The sequence below is a fragment of the Plecotus auritus genome, assembly GCF_963455305.1.
Source record: "Plecotus auritus genome assembly, chromosome: 3".
NCBI lineage: Eukaryota > Metazoa > Chordata > Mammalia > Chiroptera > Vespertilionidae > Plecotus > Plecotus auritus.
In genome coordinates, this window is record NC_137772.1 from 200,464,884 (window position 1) to 200,483,690 (window position 18,807).

At 39.8% G+C, this 18,807-nt stretch overlaps 1 protein-coding gene across 1 annotated transcript; it reads left to right on the forward strand.

Annotated features, from left to right (window-relative positions):
* Positions 1 to 10,663: 10,663 nt before the first annotated feature.
* Positions 10,664 to 15,985, forward strand: MGP (matrix Gla protein). The gene is made up of 4 exons (XM_080660088.1): positions 10,664 to 11,047; positions 12,539 to 12,571; positions 13,752 to 13,827; positions 14,501 to 15,985. The coding sequence occupies exons 1-4, from the start codon at positions 10,987 to 10,989 to the stop codon at positions 14,640 to 14,642; spliced, it is 312 nt and encodes a 103-aa protein (XP_080516214.1). The 5' UTR covers positions 10,664 to 10,986; the 3' UTR covers positions 14,643 to 15,985.
* Positions 15,986 to 18,807: the final 2,822 nt, after the last annotated feature.

The following is an 18,807-nucleotide window of genomic DNA, read 5'->3' on the forward strand; positions in this document are numbered from 1 at the left end:
GACTCGAGGGCCACAATGGGTTCTTAAACTGGACTGGAGGGCCGGAACAAAAGCATGGATGGAGTGTTTGTGTGAACTAATATAAATTCAAACTAAAGGAGCGGAGGGGAGAGCAAGAGAACTCTCCGCTCTTTCGGCTCCACGGGCCGGATAGAACAGCCGAACGGGCCGGATCTGGCCCGTGGGCCATAGTTTGCCCACGGCTGGTAGCCCATTCCTTGTCTCCACCCCTCCTACCAGTCTCCATGTGGCTCCTTCTTTATATCCTTACTTGTAGGACTTCTGTCCAGCTAGATTTCAGGTAGTTCTGAATGATAATTGTTCTGTAGTTTCATTGCAATTTTGATGTGGTTGTAGGAGGATGCGAGTATTGCATTTAACTACCATCACTCCCACTTTTTTAATAAAGAAAATGAGAATTAGGGAAATGGCAGAGATCATTAAGTAGCAGAGCAGAGTACATATTCAATCCTGCTGACTCCAAATCCAAGCTCTTTTTCACTATCAATAATGTCATCAGAGAATTGGGGATGCATGTAAGAGGTATATTGGTTTAATTCAAACCATGAGTTGCTATTGTATGCTCTTAAAATGAATATGATCCAGGGGCTAACCTCAAAGATCTTCTAGTCTGATGGAAGAGCAAAATAAACAAGCATTCATGTCATCATTACTAACTCCATACCCCCGCCCATATCCAGTTCACCTGCCTTTCTATTGTTCTCTCCAAACAAAGCAAAATTTTCATTGTATCTTATTCTAATCAGTTTATCTCCCTGCCTTTTTATCCCATTCTTACTCCCACTCATTTATCTTCTATCAAAAGCCAGCAAAAGAACTCCAATAAAAAATTCTTTTATTCCACCAACAAAATAAAAGTCTTTTTCAAAATTCCATAGTGGCAGGAAATAAATAATCTAGGATTATGAGAAACACAGAAAATGATAAATTGGAAGAATCAGGATCAGGGGTGAGACCCCCAAAGATTCAGACAAGCACTGGTGTTAGGACTGCTTAAGTGACTGCCCTTAAGAACCCTAAGAATCAGGCAGGGCTGAATTAAATTTCCACAGGTCATTCCAAACCACATGTCACTGTATCATTTTTTTTAAATATATTTTATTGATATTTTACAGAGAGGAAGGGAGAGGGATAGAGAGCTAGAAACATCGATGAGAGAGAAACATCGATCAGCTGCCTCCTGCACACCCCCCACTGGGGATGTGCCCGCAACCAAGGTACATGCCCTTGACCGGAATCGAACCCGGGACCCTTCAGTCCGCAGGCCGACGCTCTATCCACTGAGCCAAACCGGTTTCGGCCACTGTATCATTTTTTATTGCAGTTCTACCCCAAAGAAATCAGAGGTGGAAATAACCTATTTCATAGTCTGTTCACTTTGTAGCTTGATCACCAAAGGTGTATTCTGCACTGTACTCTCCCTAACACTAGTATTAACCTGAAAGGTTTTTCTTTTTTCCTGAATGTCCTCCTATTTTCAGAGTTTACAATGACTAGATGATGAAACAAAGAGAGGAATTGCAGAGTTTCAGATCTCTTCCACAAGATTGTTCTCTCACTGACCAAATCCTGGATAAAATGATTGCCATTCTTGTCCGAAGGATTTCAAAGCATATCAATGCCCAACTTTATGAAGTTACCTGACTACACTGGGAAACAACAACAGATAAGGCCAACTTATCAGGCAGTTATTTGAATGGAGCCTTGCTAGTGGTTTTCAGGGCCACTGATGGACATCCAAACACCAGTCAACAAACCTACCCTTAAAAGTATCACTTGCAAAATAGCATTAAAAACAGAATGTTCCTTCAAACACTGGATTACACAATAACTTATCTTGTTTATATATTTAAAGGATGAGATAATCTAAAAGCACAAAATTATAGAAGTCTATTCAAACTCATGTTTAAAAGAGAATTAAATTATTTGTTCAAAAGCCACACAAGCATTGCCTGGCAATGTCAGAACTAAACAGTTCTTTCAGGTCTCCAATTGGCTCCCACTGTACAAGATCTTGTTGATGCAATCACTCCCACTTTTTGCATTTTCTCCTCTGCTTAGGTCATCCTCAGCAATCTATTATTCCTATGCTACTAGGAAAAATGTAAGTAACACTAAACCAATAGAGGTAAATTATATTTTTTGAAATAACATTTGTTGTCTGTGTATACTACACAGAATTATATGCCAGCCATTAATCTAGGAGCTCTACATTTATTGTCTTACTTAACCCATCCAACAGTTCTGAGTTGGGTTTAACTTCATACCTCACCTAGAATAAGTAGCCAGGGTCTGATGAATAAATGGCCAGCCTTTCCTAACTTCATCTCCAGTCAGGAGAAGAAACTTGCTTCGAGTTGAAGAAGCATGTTGTAAATTGAGCCTTGATTTCCAGTTTTGCTTGGGGTGTAAGTAACTATAGAAATTAACTTTGTAGACACGGTAATGCCTATATTTTTATTGATTGATTGATTGATTTAAGAGAGGAAGGGAGAGGGATAGAGAGAGAGAAACATCAATGATGAGAGAGAATCATCGATCTGCTGCCTCCTGCATGCCCCCTACAGGTGTACAAGCCTGCAACCTGGGCATGTGGCCTTGACTGGAATCAAACCCAGGACCCCTCAGTCCGCAGGCCAATTCTCTATCCACTGAACCAAACCAGCTAGGGCAAGCCTGTATTTTTATACCAAACCAGAGTTAGTGTCAAGTGACAGTCAATAAACATGAGTGTCATAGACTGAGATGAGACTTGGTGAGTCCTGAAGTAAACTTAGAGGTTTTGGCAATCTATCCGAGTTGGAGCCTGGTTCGACAGATAATTTAGTATGCAGAGTTCTGGATAGAGAAAGGGGGACTTGGGTTCCAATTCTAAGTTCATCCCTTTTTCTGATTTTTTAAGTCATTTAACCACATGGGCTGAAGTGACAATATGCTATATTTTATTCCTATTATCCTATTTTAAACGATATTGAAAAAATTAGCATTTTATTTTTTAATTAAATTCATTGGGGTGACATTGGTTAATATGATCATATAGGTTTTAGGTGTGGGTTTCTATGTTATAAGATGTGTATATTGTACCGTGTACCCTCCACCCAAAGTCAAATCTTCTCCTGTCACTTCCTTCCCTCTGGCAACCACCACACTACTATTTGTGTCCACAAGTTTCAGTTTTATATCCTATATTTGAGTGAAACCATATAGCTCTAATCTTTTTCTGACTGACTTATTTCACTTAGCACAATATTTTCAAGGTCCATCCATGTTGTTGAATATGTCAGTATTTCATCTTTTCTTATTGGTGAGTAGTATTCCATTGTGTATATATGTAAGAAATTAGAATTTTAAGTATGTATATCTTTGTATAATTTAACTTTAGCTTTGAAACCAAGAACTCAAGAATCCCTATAGACACAGTTACAGAATTATTTGAGCAGGTGTCAAAAACTTGAGAAGTATTGCATGATTGTATCAATGGTTAAAATTATATTCTTTGAAATTAAACATCCCTGTGTTTGAATCCTGCTTTTCCCATTTTGTTGCTGTGAGGCCTTGGATAAAATATATAACTTCTTTGAGCTTAATTTTAGCTTACATATATGTGGGTAATTATACTCAGTTTGTAGGACTATTATAAGAAGTAAATTAACACAATGAATAAACATGATTATCATGGTACCTAGTACATAGCAAGCTTAATATATAATAATGTTATTTGGATAGTTGTATAATTTTTATTTGATATCTACTGTCTTATTTAAAACTTAAAGTTTTTAATGGAAAGGAAAAGGGTAGAGAAATTATCTATATGAGAAGAAAAGAAAAATTACAGTTGTTCCCACTGGGAACTCAGTTTATTTAATATCCAGGTTTCTCCACCATTCATTTCCCAGAAGTTTCTGTCCATGATTCCCTAGATGCTTTTCCCTTACTTGAATTTAATAAACACTTATCTTCACTTAGTTCAACTAAGACAAATTAAGGAAAGGACTGAGGGGTTAGGTGTGTGGGAAGCTATGTCAATAAAAAAATATGAGATGTAGAATCCATTCAAAGGGCATTATTTAAAAGAACAGAACTAAGAGGTCTACACTGTGCCATGAAGTTGACTGGATTTCTGTCTCTCATATTATTGTCTTTTTTAAATATATTTTTATTGATTTCAGAAAGGAAAGGAGAGGGAGAGAGATATATAGAAACATCAATGATGAGAGAGAATTATTGATCGGCTGCCTCCTGCACACCCCACACTGGGGATCAAGTCTCAACCTGGATATGTGCCCTTGATCGGAATCGTACCCAGGACCCTTCAGTCTGCAGGCTAACATGACACTCTGTCTACTGAGCCAAACTGGCTAGGGTGTTATTGTCTTTTGATATCCTAGAAAGTGATTTCTCTTTTTATTTTCAAGGCAGCTGCTTCCTAACTCCTCTTCTTTGCCTTTTTCCTTTACTGGTAAGAGTAAGGGTTTTAGTGCTGCCAGTAAAATAATAATATGAACTACATAAAACCAATATTCTGTAAATAAAGGAGAATCTCATTGAACAGCAATAAATTTCTGACTGAAGCCAGGAAAGTTCTTCAAAGAGACAAAATGCCTATCAGTCTGAAAAAGAATAGAGAAAGAATAAGCAAGGGCAGAGAGGAGGACATAGAATTGGTGGGGAAATACATTCACTTTATTATCACTGTGCTATTATTTTAGTCACAGAAATACTATAAAAAAGGGATAACTCTTTTGGTATATCCTCCTTCAAATATGCTTTTCTGAGAAGCTTCTCCCCATGGTAATTCCAGGCAGCTCTACCAATATCTCCTCTTCTCCACTCTTTCTCTGAAGTCAGAATTATCTGAGCTTGTCCTCAGTGCTTTTTGCAATGTTCTGCAAAGATATTACTGAATTCCCATAAAAAAAAGGTGAGCCAAATGAGAATGCATATCATTTGGCCTTCTCTAGAAACAATTGGATGCTGAAACACATTTTTTAAAAGTCATGATGTCCATTTATTCTCTACACATTACTCTTTTCACCATGGCTAGCACTCAAGAGTTAGGCCATCTTGCCAAGTGTGTCTGGTGGTGGCCCTTCTTTCTACTAGTTTCCTATAACACAGAGCACTGGGTCAACCTTGAAGACCACTATGGAGCCTCCAACACTGCTGTCAGTACAGGGGAACTCAGCAGATTTCCCCCTAACCTCCTTCCCAAGCAGAGGAGGCAAGGATGTCCAGATGGCCTTGCATTTGGGGCAGAGAAGCCACTAATTAAGTTTGTGAGCTAAAAGCATACTTGATTCATGAGAGTAAGTTCCATACCTTTATTTACTATATTCCCAGCTTAGAATTGGCACAAAATAGGTGTTCAATAAATTTATTGGATGAGTGAATAAAGAAGAACTAAAATCATGAGACTACTTCTGGCCCTGAAAGGAGTAGTTATGCTTCTCTTTTACTATTAAAGGCTGTGGAATAAGTGGTCTTATATTATTCTGCGGCTTCTGTTATCTAGGTTATACCACATTATCAAATCTCATCTGAAATTCTGTATAATTAAAAAAACAATTGGCAATCCTATCATTGTCTTGCTCATACCTTTGTTAACACTTCTGGGAGGGTCTTCAAATATTCTCCTCATTAGTTAGGTGGAGATATCTATGTAAATATCTTTTATAATTATCTAAAATTCAAATATAAGTTGGAGCTTCATGTGGTCTTGCCTTTACAAGATATCCCAATTAAGAAAATACAAAATTTTCTACTACATTAGGCCACTCTACCAAGCCTGGGAGACATCATAGCTCTACCTAATACATAGAAACAAATATAGGGAGGCTGCCAAAATGAGGAGACAAAGAAACAGGTTACAAATGAAAGAATAGAACAAAACTCCAGAAAAGAATTAAACAAAATGGAGACAAGCAATCTACTCGATGCAGAGTTCAAAACACTAGTTATAAGGATGCTCAATGAACTTAGTGAGAACTTCAACAGCATGAAAAAAGGACATTCAGAAATAAAGGATAGTCTAACTGAAATAAAGAATAATTTACATGAAATCAAAAGTAGAGTAGGTGAAGCCAAGAATCAAATCAGCTATCCTAATATATAAAAACCCTGGGTCGTAATGACCAGTAACAACCAAGGCTCAACCAAGGCACTTGCTTCTCTCTTTCTCTCCCAGTCTGGCCAGCAGCCTCGCCTCTATTTCTCTCCAGGCCTCCCTGGGGCTGCTGATCAGCCCCACCTTCCTGATCAGGCCCCATTGATAGGCCCAGAGATGCTGACTGGCATAGGAAGCAACCAATCAGAACCAAATGTGGGTGCTGTGAAGAACCAATGGCTGGCTAAGAGGCAGAGCTTTTGACATTGATTGGTATAAGAACTGATCAATCAGAACCAAATCTGGGTGCTGTGGGGAGCCAATGACTGCCTAGGAGGTGGAGCTTTTGACTCTGACTGGCATAGAAACCAATCAGAACCAAATTGGCCAGCAGAAGAGGGCAGTTGGGGGCAAGATCAGGCCTGCAGGGGAGGGCAGTTGGGGGCGAGATCAGGCCAGCAGGGGAGGGCAGTTGGGGGAAACCAGGCCAGCAGAGAAGGGCAGTTAGGGGTGATCAGGCTGGCAGGCAGAGGCAGCTAGGGGCAATCAGGCAGGCAGGCAGGTGAGCAGTTAGGAGCCAGCAGTCCCAGATTGTGAGAGGGATGTCCCCAATTGGAGAGGGTGCAGGCTGGGCTGAGGGACCCCCCCCCCCCCCACACACACACACTCTGTGCACGAATTTTGTGCACCAGGCCTCTAGTTTGTAATATAAGGAAACAATAAACACCCAATCAGAACAGCAGAAAGAAAAAAGAATCCAAAAATGAGGATAATGTAAGCAGCCTCTGAGACAACTTCAAGCAAACCAACATTTGCATCATAGGGGTGCTGGAATAAAAAGAGAGAGAGCAAAAAATTGAAAACCTATTTGAAAAAATGACAGAAAAGTTTCCTAATTTGGTGAAGGAACCAGGCATACAAATCCAAGAAGCACAGAGAGTCCCAAACAGATGAACCCAAAGAAACCCATACCAACACATATTGTAATTAAAATGCAAAAGGTTGAAGACAGAGAATCTTAAAAGCAGCAAGAGAAAAGTATTTAGTTACCTACAAGGGATCTCCCATAAGACAGTGAGTTGCTTTCTCAATAGAAACTTTGCAGCCAGAAGGGATTGATAAGAAATACTCAAAGTGATGAAAATCAAGGATGTACAACCAAGATTACTCTACCCAGCAAAGCTATCATTTAGAATTGAAGGCCTGATAAATAGCTTCCCAGACAAGAAAAATGTAAGGGAGTTCATCAGCATCAGATCAGTATTATACGAAATTCAGAGTCTTCTTTAAGAAGAAGAAAAAAGATTAAAAATATGAACAATAAAATGGCAACAAATACATATCCATCAACAATAGACTCTAAAAAACAAAATAAACAAAAAAGTAGAACAGAAAAAGACGAATAGATACAGAGAACATTTTGACAGTTGCCAAATGTAAGGGGCTTTGGAGGGATGGGTGAAAAAGGCGAAAGGATTAAGAAGTACAAATTGGTTGTTACAGAATAGTCATGGGGATATAAAGTACAGCATTGGGAATATAGTAAATAATATTGTAATAACTATGTATGGTGTCATATGGGTGCAGAATTTATCTGGATGATCACTTAGTAAGTTATGTAGTGTCTAATCATTGGGATGTACACCTAAAACTAATATAATGAATGTATGTCAACAATAATTGAAAAATATTTAAATTATTTTTAAAAAAGAAAATGCAAACTAGCAGCAAACATTAATTAAAAACAATGTCAATATTTTCTGTCAATTCTCAAATACTGTCTAACTACCTCCAAAAATCCTATTTATAACCAAAGCAACTCTTTATTGGTCTTTTCCTATTTCTCAATTTTAATCTGTCTCACATCCTATAGCTAGCTGCCTCAAAGTTTTTCTCTCTACAACTCAATCTCCACCCAAACTCTCCCATCCAGCAAGGCTAATATACAAGGCCCTTCTTATTTCTTCCCCTCCACCTATTTTTCTACTTCCATTTTTTTCTCTCTTCTAAAGGCATAACTGGATCTGCCACTCACAAAACTGTTTTTGAAATGGGGAATATTAAGGAAGGAGAGAAAAATAAGGGCTCTGGATTCTCACATCTGTATTATAAAAGGCCTGTGGCCATAATGCCATATAATGCCATGACACCATAAAGACCAAAGGAGCAGCGGCTCTCTCCGCGGGCGGGGTGGGGCACCAGCTACAAGCAGCGATGGGCAGGGCGGCCCGCTGAGGCAAGCAGAAGAGAGCTACTTGTGCACGATTTCGTGCGTGCTGGGCCTCTAGTATATTAATAATTTTTATGAATCAGATATATGTTGGGATTTAGCATAGAAGAACTGAGGAACAGATGGAAAACAGTGGAAAGAAAAGAAGAGTGACTGGTGAGAGACACCTTTCAACAGAAAGTGTTAGCCCTACTAAGAACAAGATGATACAGAGAAATGCTTAAAAGTTTAGGAAGCAGTGATTAAAAATAACTTATAAAAAAAGGCAAAGTTGCCAAAACCGGTTTGGCTCAGTGGATAGAGCGTCGGCCTGCGGACTCAAGGGTCCCAGGTTCGATTCCGGTCAAGGGCATGTACCTTGGTTGCGGGCGCGTCCCCAGTGGGGGACGTGCAGGAGGCAGCTGATCGGTGTTTCTCTCTCATCGATGTTTCTAGCTCTCTATCCCTCTCCCCTCCTCTCTTCCTCTCTGTGAAAAATCAATAAAATATATTAAAAAAAAAAAGGCAAAGTTTACATTGGAAAGAGAAGTGTAAGACATTCAAGTTTGGATTCACAGAGTATAAATAACCTGAGAGTAAAAAGACGGAGAGAGCCCAGATATCATTTGAACTTGGGAGTAGAGGAGACATCTGCAATCTGGTTAGAATAGACATTACAAAGCACGTGTTTGTACCTGGAAAAAAGGGAATTCTCGTTAATTCTGAAGATGGGTTTGGGGAAGTGAGTAGCCCACTCATTTTAGGGGTGCAACATTGGAACTAAACTTGTTTCATATTATGTTAATTGGGAATTACTGAATGAATGCATATAAAATGCTATATGAGCAAGCCTTGGCTAGCTTGTTTCCCCAAAACCATGCAAAGTAGTAAACTGACTTTTGCACTCTATTTATTGACAATATAGTGATTTGATAATTTATCTTTAAAACAGGCACGGAAGCAAGTATGTGATTTAAAGAGAGGAACAATCACCAGTCTTGTGAATAGAAGTCATGATAGTTGAATTTATCAGTAATGAATATACTTTGTCTTTTTTTTTTGAAGTCTTCTTTAAGACTTTATCACAAAGAATACATCTCAATATGAAACTATCTGGAAGGAATACCTGAATTTTATTGGTCCTTCTAACTTCACTAATCCTTCAGATTTCAAATGAATTATTTCCTTTAACAGGGAATCCTTTAGTGTCTATAAAAGTGTTCAGAGGGTGGAGGCTGGCAGGAAAAGTCCATCCCAATAGGACAAGAAGAATGAGGTTCCACCTAGTTGCTCATCACTGCTCCTCGAAATAAATCTTCACTGAAAAGTATACCCACCCACCCCCAGCCCAGAGGTCATGCAGCTTTAGCTCTTCTACAGTCTCCTACTCTGTGACTCAAGCTTATTTGTGGGCTAAGAAGACTCTTGGGTACCCAGGCAATGGAGACACATCTGATAGAAAAGTTTTACTAACTTTTCAAGAAGAAAGAAAAAAAAGCTCAGTCCAGAGGATTGCTTAAAACCAAATTGCAATTCTCTTCCTGTAAGAAAAAAAAACACACAGCACTTCTGTTATTAAAGACACAGCAGAAATGTGTGTTTGTGAAAATCTGTGTTTGAGGATGCATGACAGCTGAAGAGCAAAGTGAATAGTATGTAGCTATTACTTACCTCATTAGGGACGTGTCTTGTTTGTCAGTAGATTCCCCCATAATCCCTAGCACAGTACTTTGCATCTCATCTGTCACTCACTAAAAGCATACTGAATTTGTTAATTGTCAGGACAATGCCTTCAGGAAGTGAGAGATGGTTACCCTCTTACCCTGGCTGCACTCTCAATCGGCGATATCCAGCCTGAGAGGGCACTCGGGCACAGGTTTAGACTCAAGTCACAAAACTGGATGAGCAAGTTATAACGGAGTCAACTGAGGAAACGGAACTCACTCACAGGGTCACTGCACATCTCTATCCTACTGAGCACTTGAAAAATGCAAAAGGTGCGTATCATCAGGCAAACGATCTTTTGGTTCAGCCTTACTGGAAATATAACTCACCGGTGTTTCTATCTCTCTCTGCCTCTCCCTGCCTCTCTCTGTAAAAATTAATAAAAAATCATAACTCTAAATTAAATCGGCATAAAAATGAAGTCCTTTCTTCCCAGAACCACTCAGCCACCCATTAGGGGAACGAGCAGAACACTATGGCTCTGTTTGGGGACCAAACCTGAAAGGCCCACAGTCAGGGCCAGGAGGGTAGATCAGAGAAGAAATTAGGAAGGCAAACACGTGTTTGTGGCAACTCCCTTCTCTGTGGACCGTTGCCCAGATCTGGCCCCACACCTAGGGCGGCCACAGCTTCTGTACCAGGGCAGCCTCCTGCCATAGCACAGTCACATCCAGGAATGAGGGAAAACTGCCCACCCAGAGAAGATAATATCTGGAAGGAATGAATATTTGGGAAAAGTCCCAGTGCTACTTTAGTGCCAGCCAGTCCCCACCTTCTCCGGCCCCCTCCCACTGGTTCCTCCCCTTTCAGCTGCTGGAGTTCTTATAAAAACCCCACACAGCCTGTCCCAAACAGCCTGTAAGAGCCTCTTCCACACCGTGCAGCACAAGACAGTGAGTGAGGCCAACCACAGGACCACGGAGGGACCATGAAGAGCCTGCTGCTCCTCTCCGTTCTGGCGGCCTTGGCCGTGGCAGCTTTGTGTTATGGTGAGAAATCTTTCTCCTGCCATTTCTCTGGGTTTTCTTGTCTGTGTCTGACTTCAGGTTACTTGGACTTTTCCTCTCCCTCCTCCTCTTCTCGCCCCTTTCTCTGTTATAATCTTCAAGTACCATTAACTTAACACTTCCCAAGGTCCAAGCCCCACGTCTCTTCCATCCAGGCTTTTTTATATCCTAAATACACAGACTATATGCTATGTATCAGGCCATTCCTTTCGATGGTCAGTCACTGCACACGTGGAAACTTTGCTATTTCAGAAAGAAGATATAAATTCCCAGCCCTGGAGTCTCATCTTTAAGGATGTTTATTTAGACTTTGGTAACAATTGGTTAAGGATATTGGTCGAACCACTTACCTTTAAAAATATCCGTTTTCACGTGATGTGTAAGGTATAGCCCTCTCTAGGGACAGAGCAATCTCATGAATTTACTACATGTGTTTGGTGAATTCACTAAAAAACTAAGTTTTACATTTAAAACATCTCAGAGAAAAAATAGATTTCATCATTTCAATTGTCAAAAGATAAAATTTGCCTGGTTTCTGTATGTTGTTAAATATATCTGTCTGTTCAAAGCTTATGAAAGGAAATCTGAAGCAAAATTATTTAGATTATTCAGTCTTATGCTTCAATAATCTGGATATTTAAGCTGTTCTTTAACCTAAATTATATTAATAACCATGTGGTGGTTTGTTGTTGTTTTTTTTTTTGTTTTTTTGTTTTTTTTTTTGCTTCTGACTCTTGAAATGATTCATAAGGTCTCTGTTGTCAGAGGATTTGATTTCTCTACCACTTTTTGAGATTTTCAAGCAGATTCACTTGCTTACACATCTAAGACTCTTATTGCCAAATTTCCCTGGTGGGAAGGTAGAAAGAGGGAGAGTGTTAGAAAGAAGAGAGCTTCTGCTTTGACATCATCTCAATTCTTTCTCTGAACTGGCATTGTGCCCAGTGGGAGCTGGGAGCTGGAGCCAGTGGTTTCTGTGGCTGCCAATTGAACACAGGTTCTTAAGAGGCCTTTGGAACCTCCCAGAAGCCTGTCTTGGTAAAGTCCCGCAGAGCATCTGCCCAGGCCGCCTGGAGAAACCTAGCTGTCTTCTAGGCCCATCTGTCCCTTCCTCAGCCTTTCTCTCACATCCCAGATTAATCAGAGAAGACAGTTCTCTGGAGCTTGTGAAAAGCACTTACATTGTCTTAATTCACTGGGGTGAAAACCTCAGAGCCCGGGGGAAATTTTAGCCAAGACTGTATTCACCAGCTTCTTCAACATCAAAGAAACTAAAGTGTAGATATATGCATAGCAAGGACACAGCTAGAGAAACAATGCACAAGTCAAAAATGCCTGGAATGTGTAGTAATCATATTGTTAACTATATTCTTCACATCTTTTTGACTCTTCCTTCTTCTTCCTTCACTATGTTTAGACTATTTCAATGTGTGGTAAATAATAATAAAATGAATCTTCTTTTTTTAATTCCAGAATCTCATGAAAGCATGGAATCCTACGAAATCAGTAAGTGAATGTTTGACTTCCTTATTTAAACCTCATGTATTCTAGAATCTCTCCCTGTTCCTAGTCACACAAAATGGTAATACGTACCACAGGGAGGAAAAAGAGGGCCTCTTTTGGAAAACTGAAGTAACATTTTAAATCCAATAACTATAAAAATCGCCATATAAGCAATTTTTTAAAGCTTGAAGCAGTATACTATTGCCTTTAAACTGCATTCACCCAACTTAGGAGCCATAAAACCTCATTTGGAAATTTTATGTTGGCACCAGGTCAACCACAGAGACGGAAAACAAGGAGTAATGACAAATGGCAAAGTACAGAATTGGAGGCCAAGTCAGCTGGGAGACCACAGATGTCAACATTGCTTAAATGCCACTGAATTTCTAGACTTATAAAGACTGTGTATAAGAGGAAATAACATATCACACTCATTTTCAATTTGTCCACTACTTCTATCATGTTTAAACTTTCATTTACTAGTAATCTAAAGACATGCTTTACAAGTCATCAGGACAGAGAGAATTTCTCCTCAAAGGAATTTTAAAAACACACTGAAATAGGAATACCAACATTGAAGAAAAACAAGTTATTGCCCAAGATCAAAACAAACAAGCAAAATTTGAGTGGCCAATGTGACAAGACTCAAGACATATGTATGGGTGATTACTTTCTTTGGATCAGGCAGCTTATGAAATACTAGTGGCCCACTGCACAACATTCGTGCACTCTAGGGGGTGCGGGGTGGGTCCCCCAGCCCAACTTGTGCTCTTTCACAGTCCGGGAGCCCTAGGGGGATGTCGGACATCCTTAGCACTGCCCCGGAGGCGGGAGAGGCTCTGGCCACCTCTGCTGTGCTCGCCAGCCGTGAGCCTGGCTTTTGACTGAGTGGCGCTCCCCCTATGGGAGTGCCCTAACTACCAGGGGCATATCCTGCGTTGAGCATCTGCCCCCTGGTGGTCAGTGTGCGTCATAGTGACCGGTTGTTGTGCCGTTCGGTCGATTTGCATATTAGCATTTTATTATATAGATGCTTATCTTCCCCTTTGATTGTTGCATATCTCTAGTTACATGAAACGCATGAGTTATTGAGCTCCCAAACATATTTGTGTTAGCGACTACTCATGGAAATATTTTCAGCTACTGTTTTCCTAAAACTGCAATTACTTATTTCTGTTTTGAGGTCCCTTCATTAACAGGAGATACGCTAATACCTTCATATCCTCGCAGCAGAGATGGAGAGCTAAAGCTCAAGAGAGGTGGGTAACAAAACTGGCTGGGGAAGTCATTTTTCCCAGTGTAGAAGCCCAGATCAGAATGGAGTGAGAAACAGGTTTCTTTACAAAATAGATATTATTTCTAATTGTATCCCCAAATCAAAGAATTTTAAAACAGTATGTAGAAAACAACTGAATTTCTAGAAGACTATTTTGTGAACGACTCAGAAAGAAGAGGAAGAGAGGATGAAAAAGAGGACAGAAAAAAAAATTCTGTTTTTACTTTAAAAAAATATTCCCCCTAAAAGAAAAATGCCCCCTGTTCCACCTCTCCTTTCTGTTCTTCAAATATCTTTTTTTAAATATACTTTTTATTAATTCAGAGAGGAAGGGAAAGGTGGAGAATGATAGAAACATGAATGATGAGAGAGAATCATTGATCAGCTGCCTCCTGCACGCCCCTTACTGGGAATCAAGCCTGCAACCCAGGCGTGTGCCCTGACCAGCAATCGTAACCTCCTGGTTCATGGGCCAAACCTGCAACCACTGAGCCACACCGGCCGAATCAAAGGTCTCTTGATATCGGGTTGTGATAAATGGGATCTCTCTCCAATATTTTCTGATAATCTTTTCTCCTTTTTCTTATTTCTCCGTCCTCTTTATACTTCTCAATCTGGGCATCTTTCCCACCCCTATCCCTCCCCCCACTTCCTAGGGTCCGAGAACGCACCAAGCCTGCCTACGAGATCAACCGGGAAGCCTGTGACGACCACAAACTTTGCGAGCGCTACGCCATGATTTACGGATACAACGCAGCCTACAATCGCTATGCCCGGCAGCTCAGAGGGCGCAAATGAGATCAGAAAAAGCAGTGTTCTCTCCAGTGCCTGGCGCCTGGTTTTGTACTCCCTTGCAGTAGCAGCACTGAACCATATACACATATACGAATTGCTTGTTTCTTACATGTTCTCATCTGGCTGCGCCCTTCGTCCCTGCTCCCAGATTGATACATAATGAAAGCACAGTGTAGTGAAGGTGGGAGAGGAGTTGCGATGTATGATTATTAATAAAAGTCTGGTTGGATACTTTCATTTCGTGAGTCTGAGTTCTTCTGAGAAAATGCTGAGATATATAAATCAGGGCCCATCTAGCCCAGCATAGGCGATTCTGCTCCTCACGTTCTAGCCTTGATTAGCTCAACTGCATAGAAAGAATGAGCCTTAGAAGACATTCACTCAGCCATCAAGGGGGTCAGTGAATGATTGCTTCCTATTAGGTATTTTCAAGGATTTTCAAACATCAGAGGCGATTAATCATATCATTTTTCTGCTTTCTGACTTTAAATGGCCCCTAAATTCCTTGTGTGTGTGATTTCTGACTCTGTTTCTTGACTCATCACCTTCACTTGAATGTTATCATTTCCTAAGATGCCACAGTTTTGACTCTTACTTGAGCCAAGAAAATGTTTACTTTCATAATCACCAGAGATTTTTTTTTAATATTTTTTATTTTTAAATTATAGTTGTTGTATATTATATTAGTCTCAGGTGTGCAACTCCATGATTAGACTTTTCTGTAACTTACAAACTGATCACCCAGAAATCTCCCACCCATCTGTCACCACACGTAGTTACTACAGTATTATTGACTTTTATTCCCTAGGTTGCGCTTTACATAACCCTGACTTTTCTGTAACTACCAATTTGTACTTCTTAATCCCTTCACCTTTTTCTCCTGATTCAAAATGTTCTCTGTATCTATGAGTCTGTTTCATATTCACCAGAGATTTTTTTTTTTTTTAAAGATGCCATCATGCAATTTGGAGCCAGAAGATGCTGCAGCTCCTTTAAGCCTGATTTGCTGAGGAGGAAGTGAGGTTCCAGAGTCGCTGCTTGGTAGGTAGGGACAGAGACCAAAACTCAAGCCCAATTGCGACCTTGTTCTTCTCTGCCTGAGAACTTACTCATGCCCCACTCTTAAATCCGTCTTTTCTGGTAGACCCACTGCCTCAGTCTCTTTAGTGGTGTGTCTTTTTACTCCTTCAAAATTCTGCCCAAATCTCAAGCACTTTGTGAAATCAGTGATGATGAAATCCACCAGCTCCCATCCCACCACTCAAGCGAGGATGCAGCCCTTCGAGAATTAATGTAAAAAATGACATTATTCAATTCATGTTTTGATTAAAGTTTCTTTGTATGTATGTTTGTTTGCATTGTGGTCATTTTTTTAAAGATACACACTGTAAATGCAATTTTTCCTCTCTCTATAGCCTTGGAACTATTTTCTGTTCATAAGATTATTCAATGAAAGCTGAATAAACAACAGATTAGTCACACCTAGAAGTGATCACCCAGTTCTGAACTGTTAGATTCATATAATAGGGTGTGTTGTATAATTTAAACCATTGTCATATTAATGCAATGATGTATTTTATAATTTTCTAAGCTCTTTTGCATATTCATTCAATCTTACAACAACTTAGAAAATGGGTAATTGAAAACAAATGTCAAAATAGACTTAAACCTAACTATCTCAATAATCTCATTATATGTAAACTAGTGGCCCGGTGCATGAAATTCATGCATGGAGGTTGTCCCTCAGCCTGGCCTGCACCCTCTCCAATCTGGGACCCCTCGAGGGATGTCTGACTGCCAGTTTAGGCCCGATCACATAGGCAGTTGGCCATCCTTCTCACAGTCCGGGACCGCAGGCTCCTAACCTTCCTGCCTGCCTGATCGCCCCTAACCACTCTGCCTGCCTGCCTGCTCGCCTCCAACTGCCCCCCATACTGGCCTGCTCTCCCCCAATTGCCCCGCCTTCCAGTCTGATTGCCCCTAACTGCCCCCCAGCTGGCCTGATTGTCCCCAACTGCCCCCCGCACTGGCCTGATCACTCCCAACTTCCCCCTCTTCCAGTCTGATCACCCCCAACTTCCCCCTACTGCCAGCCTGCTCACCCCCAACTGCCCCACTGCCAGCCTTCTCACCCCCAACTGCCCCCCTCTGCTGGCCTGCTCACCCCTAACCGCCTCTGCCTCAGCCCCGCCACCATGGCTTTGTCTGGAAGGTCTCCTGGTCTAATTAGCATATTACCCTTTTATTAGCATAGATAAACTAAAGCGTTAAATTATTTTTTTACTTCTATACATACTATAAATTCTACAGTACATTTTTATTATTTTTGCTTTAAACCTTCAATTATTTTTTAGAAGGTTTAGATAATACAAAAAATAACTCATACATTTACCTGTGCAGTTTCCACTTCTAGAGCTCTTCATTCTTTTGTGTATATCCAGATCGCCATCTGGTATCATTTTCCTTCTGGCTGAAGGACTTCCCTGAACATTTCTGGTAGTTCATGTCTACTGGATTTCTTGCATTTTGAAAATATGATTTCATATTTGAAAGATATTTTTATTGTATACAGAATTTATTTTTTATTTTTTAATTTACAATTGACATTTAATATTGTTTTATATTAGCCTCAGATATAAAACATGGCAGTTAGATAATTATATAATTTACAAAGTGATCCCCCAATAATTCAAGTGCCCACCTAGCATCATCCATGGTTATTGCAATATTACTATCTTCCCTATAATAAACTTTACATCCTGGTAACTATTTTGTAACTACCAATTTGTACTCCTTAATCCCTTCATTTTGTTACTCAGCTCCCCCACCTGCCTCCCATATGAGAACCCTGGGTTTGTTCTCTGTATCTATGAGTCTGTTTCTGTTTTATTTACTTATTTTGTTCTAATTTTGCTTAGCATAACATCTTCTAGGACCATTCATACTTTTGCGAGTGGTAAGATTTTATTATTTTTATGGCTGAGTAATATTCCATTGTATATATGTACCACCTACTTTTCCTTTTCATGAATTTATTGGGGTGACACTGGTTAACAAAATATATGTTTCAGGTGCATAATTCCACTACATATCACCTGTACACTATATTGTGTGTTCACCACCCCAAGTCAAGTCTCCTTCCATCACCATTTATCCCCCCTATACCCTCCTCATCTCTTTCCATCACTCCTGCCCTCCAGCAATCACCACACTGGTGTCCGTATCCATGAGTTTTTTAACATTTTTTTTTTTTGCTCAGTCCCTCCACCCACAGCCCCAACAACTGTCAGCCTGCTCTCTATCAATGAACCTGTCTCTATTTTGCTTGTTAGTTACACAATACACAAGAATAAACTCAAAATGGATTAAATATTAGACTGGAAACCATAAAAAATCCTAGAAGAAAACACAGGCAGTAAAATCTTGGAGATTTCTCAAAGCACTATTTTTTTCTGATATATCTCCTCAGGCAAGGAAAACAAAAGAAAAAATAAAAACAAATGGGATTACATCAAACTAAAAAGTTTTTGCACCACCTTTTCTTTATTCAATCATTTATTGATAGGCACTTGGGTTGCTTCCATATCTTGGCTATTATAAATAACACTGCAGTGAACATAGGGGTGCATATATCTGTTCAAATTAGTGGTTTTGATTTCTTTGGATATATGCCAAGAAGTGGAATCACTTGGTCATAATGAAGTTCTATTTTCTTTTTATTTTTTGAGGAAACTCTGTACTGTTTTCCATAGTGGCTGCACCAATCTGCATTCCCACCAACAGTACACAAGGATTTAATTTTCTCCACATCCTCACCAACACTTGTTATTTATTGATTTATTGATGCTAGCTATTCTGAAAGGTGTGAGTGATATCTCATTTTGGTTTTAATTTGCCTTTTTCTGATGATTAGTGACCTTGACCATTTGTATGTCCTCTTTGGAGAAGTGTCAATTCAGATCCTCTGCCCATTTTTTAAATTGGATTGATTGTCTTTTGAGGATTGTATGAGTTCTTTATAAATTTTAAATATTAACCCCCTATTGGATGTATCATTGACAAATATCTTTTAGCATTCAGTAGGTTGTCTTTTCATTTTGTTGATGTTTTCCTTTGCAGTTCAGTTTAATGTAGTCCTATTTGTTAATTTTTTCTTTGATTCCCTTGC

Coding starts and splice junctions, on each gene's coding strand:
- MGP (XM_080660088.1), top strand. CDS start 10,987: ATGAAGAGCCTGCTGCTCCTCTCCGTTCTGGCGGCCTTGGCCGTGGCA. Junction 11,048..12,538: donor CGTGGCAGCTTTGTGTTATG/GTGAGAAATCTT, acceptor TTTTAATTCCAG/AATCTCATGAAAGCATGGAA. Junction 13,828..14,500: donor AGAGCTAAAGCTCAAGAGAG/GTGGGTAACAAA, acceptor CCCACTTCCTAG/GGTCCGAGAACGCACCAAGC.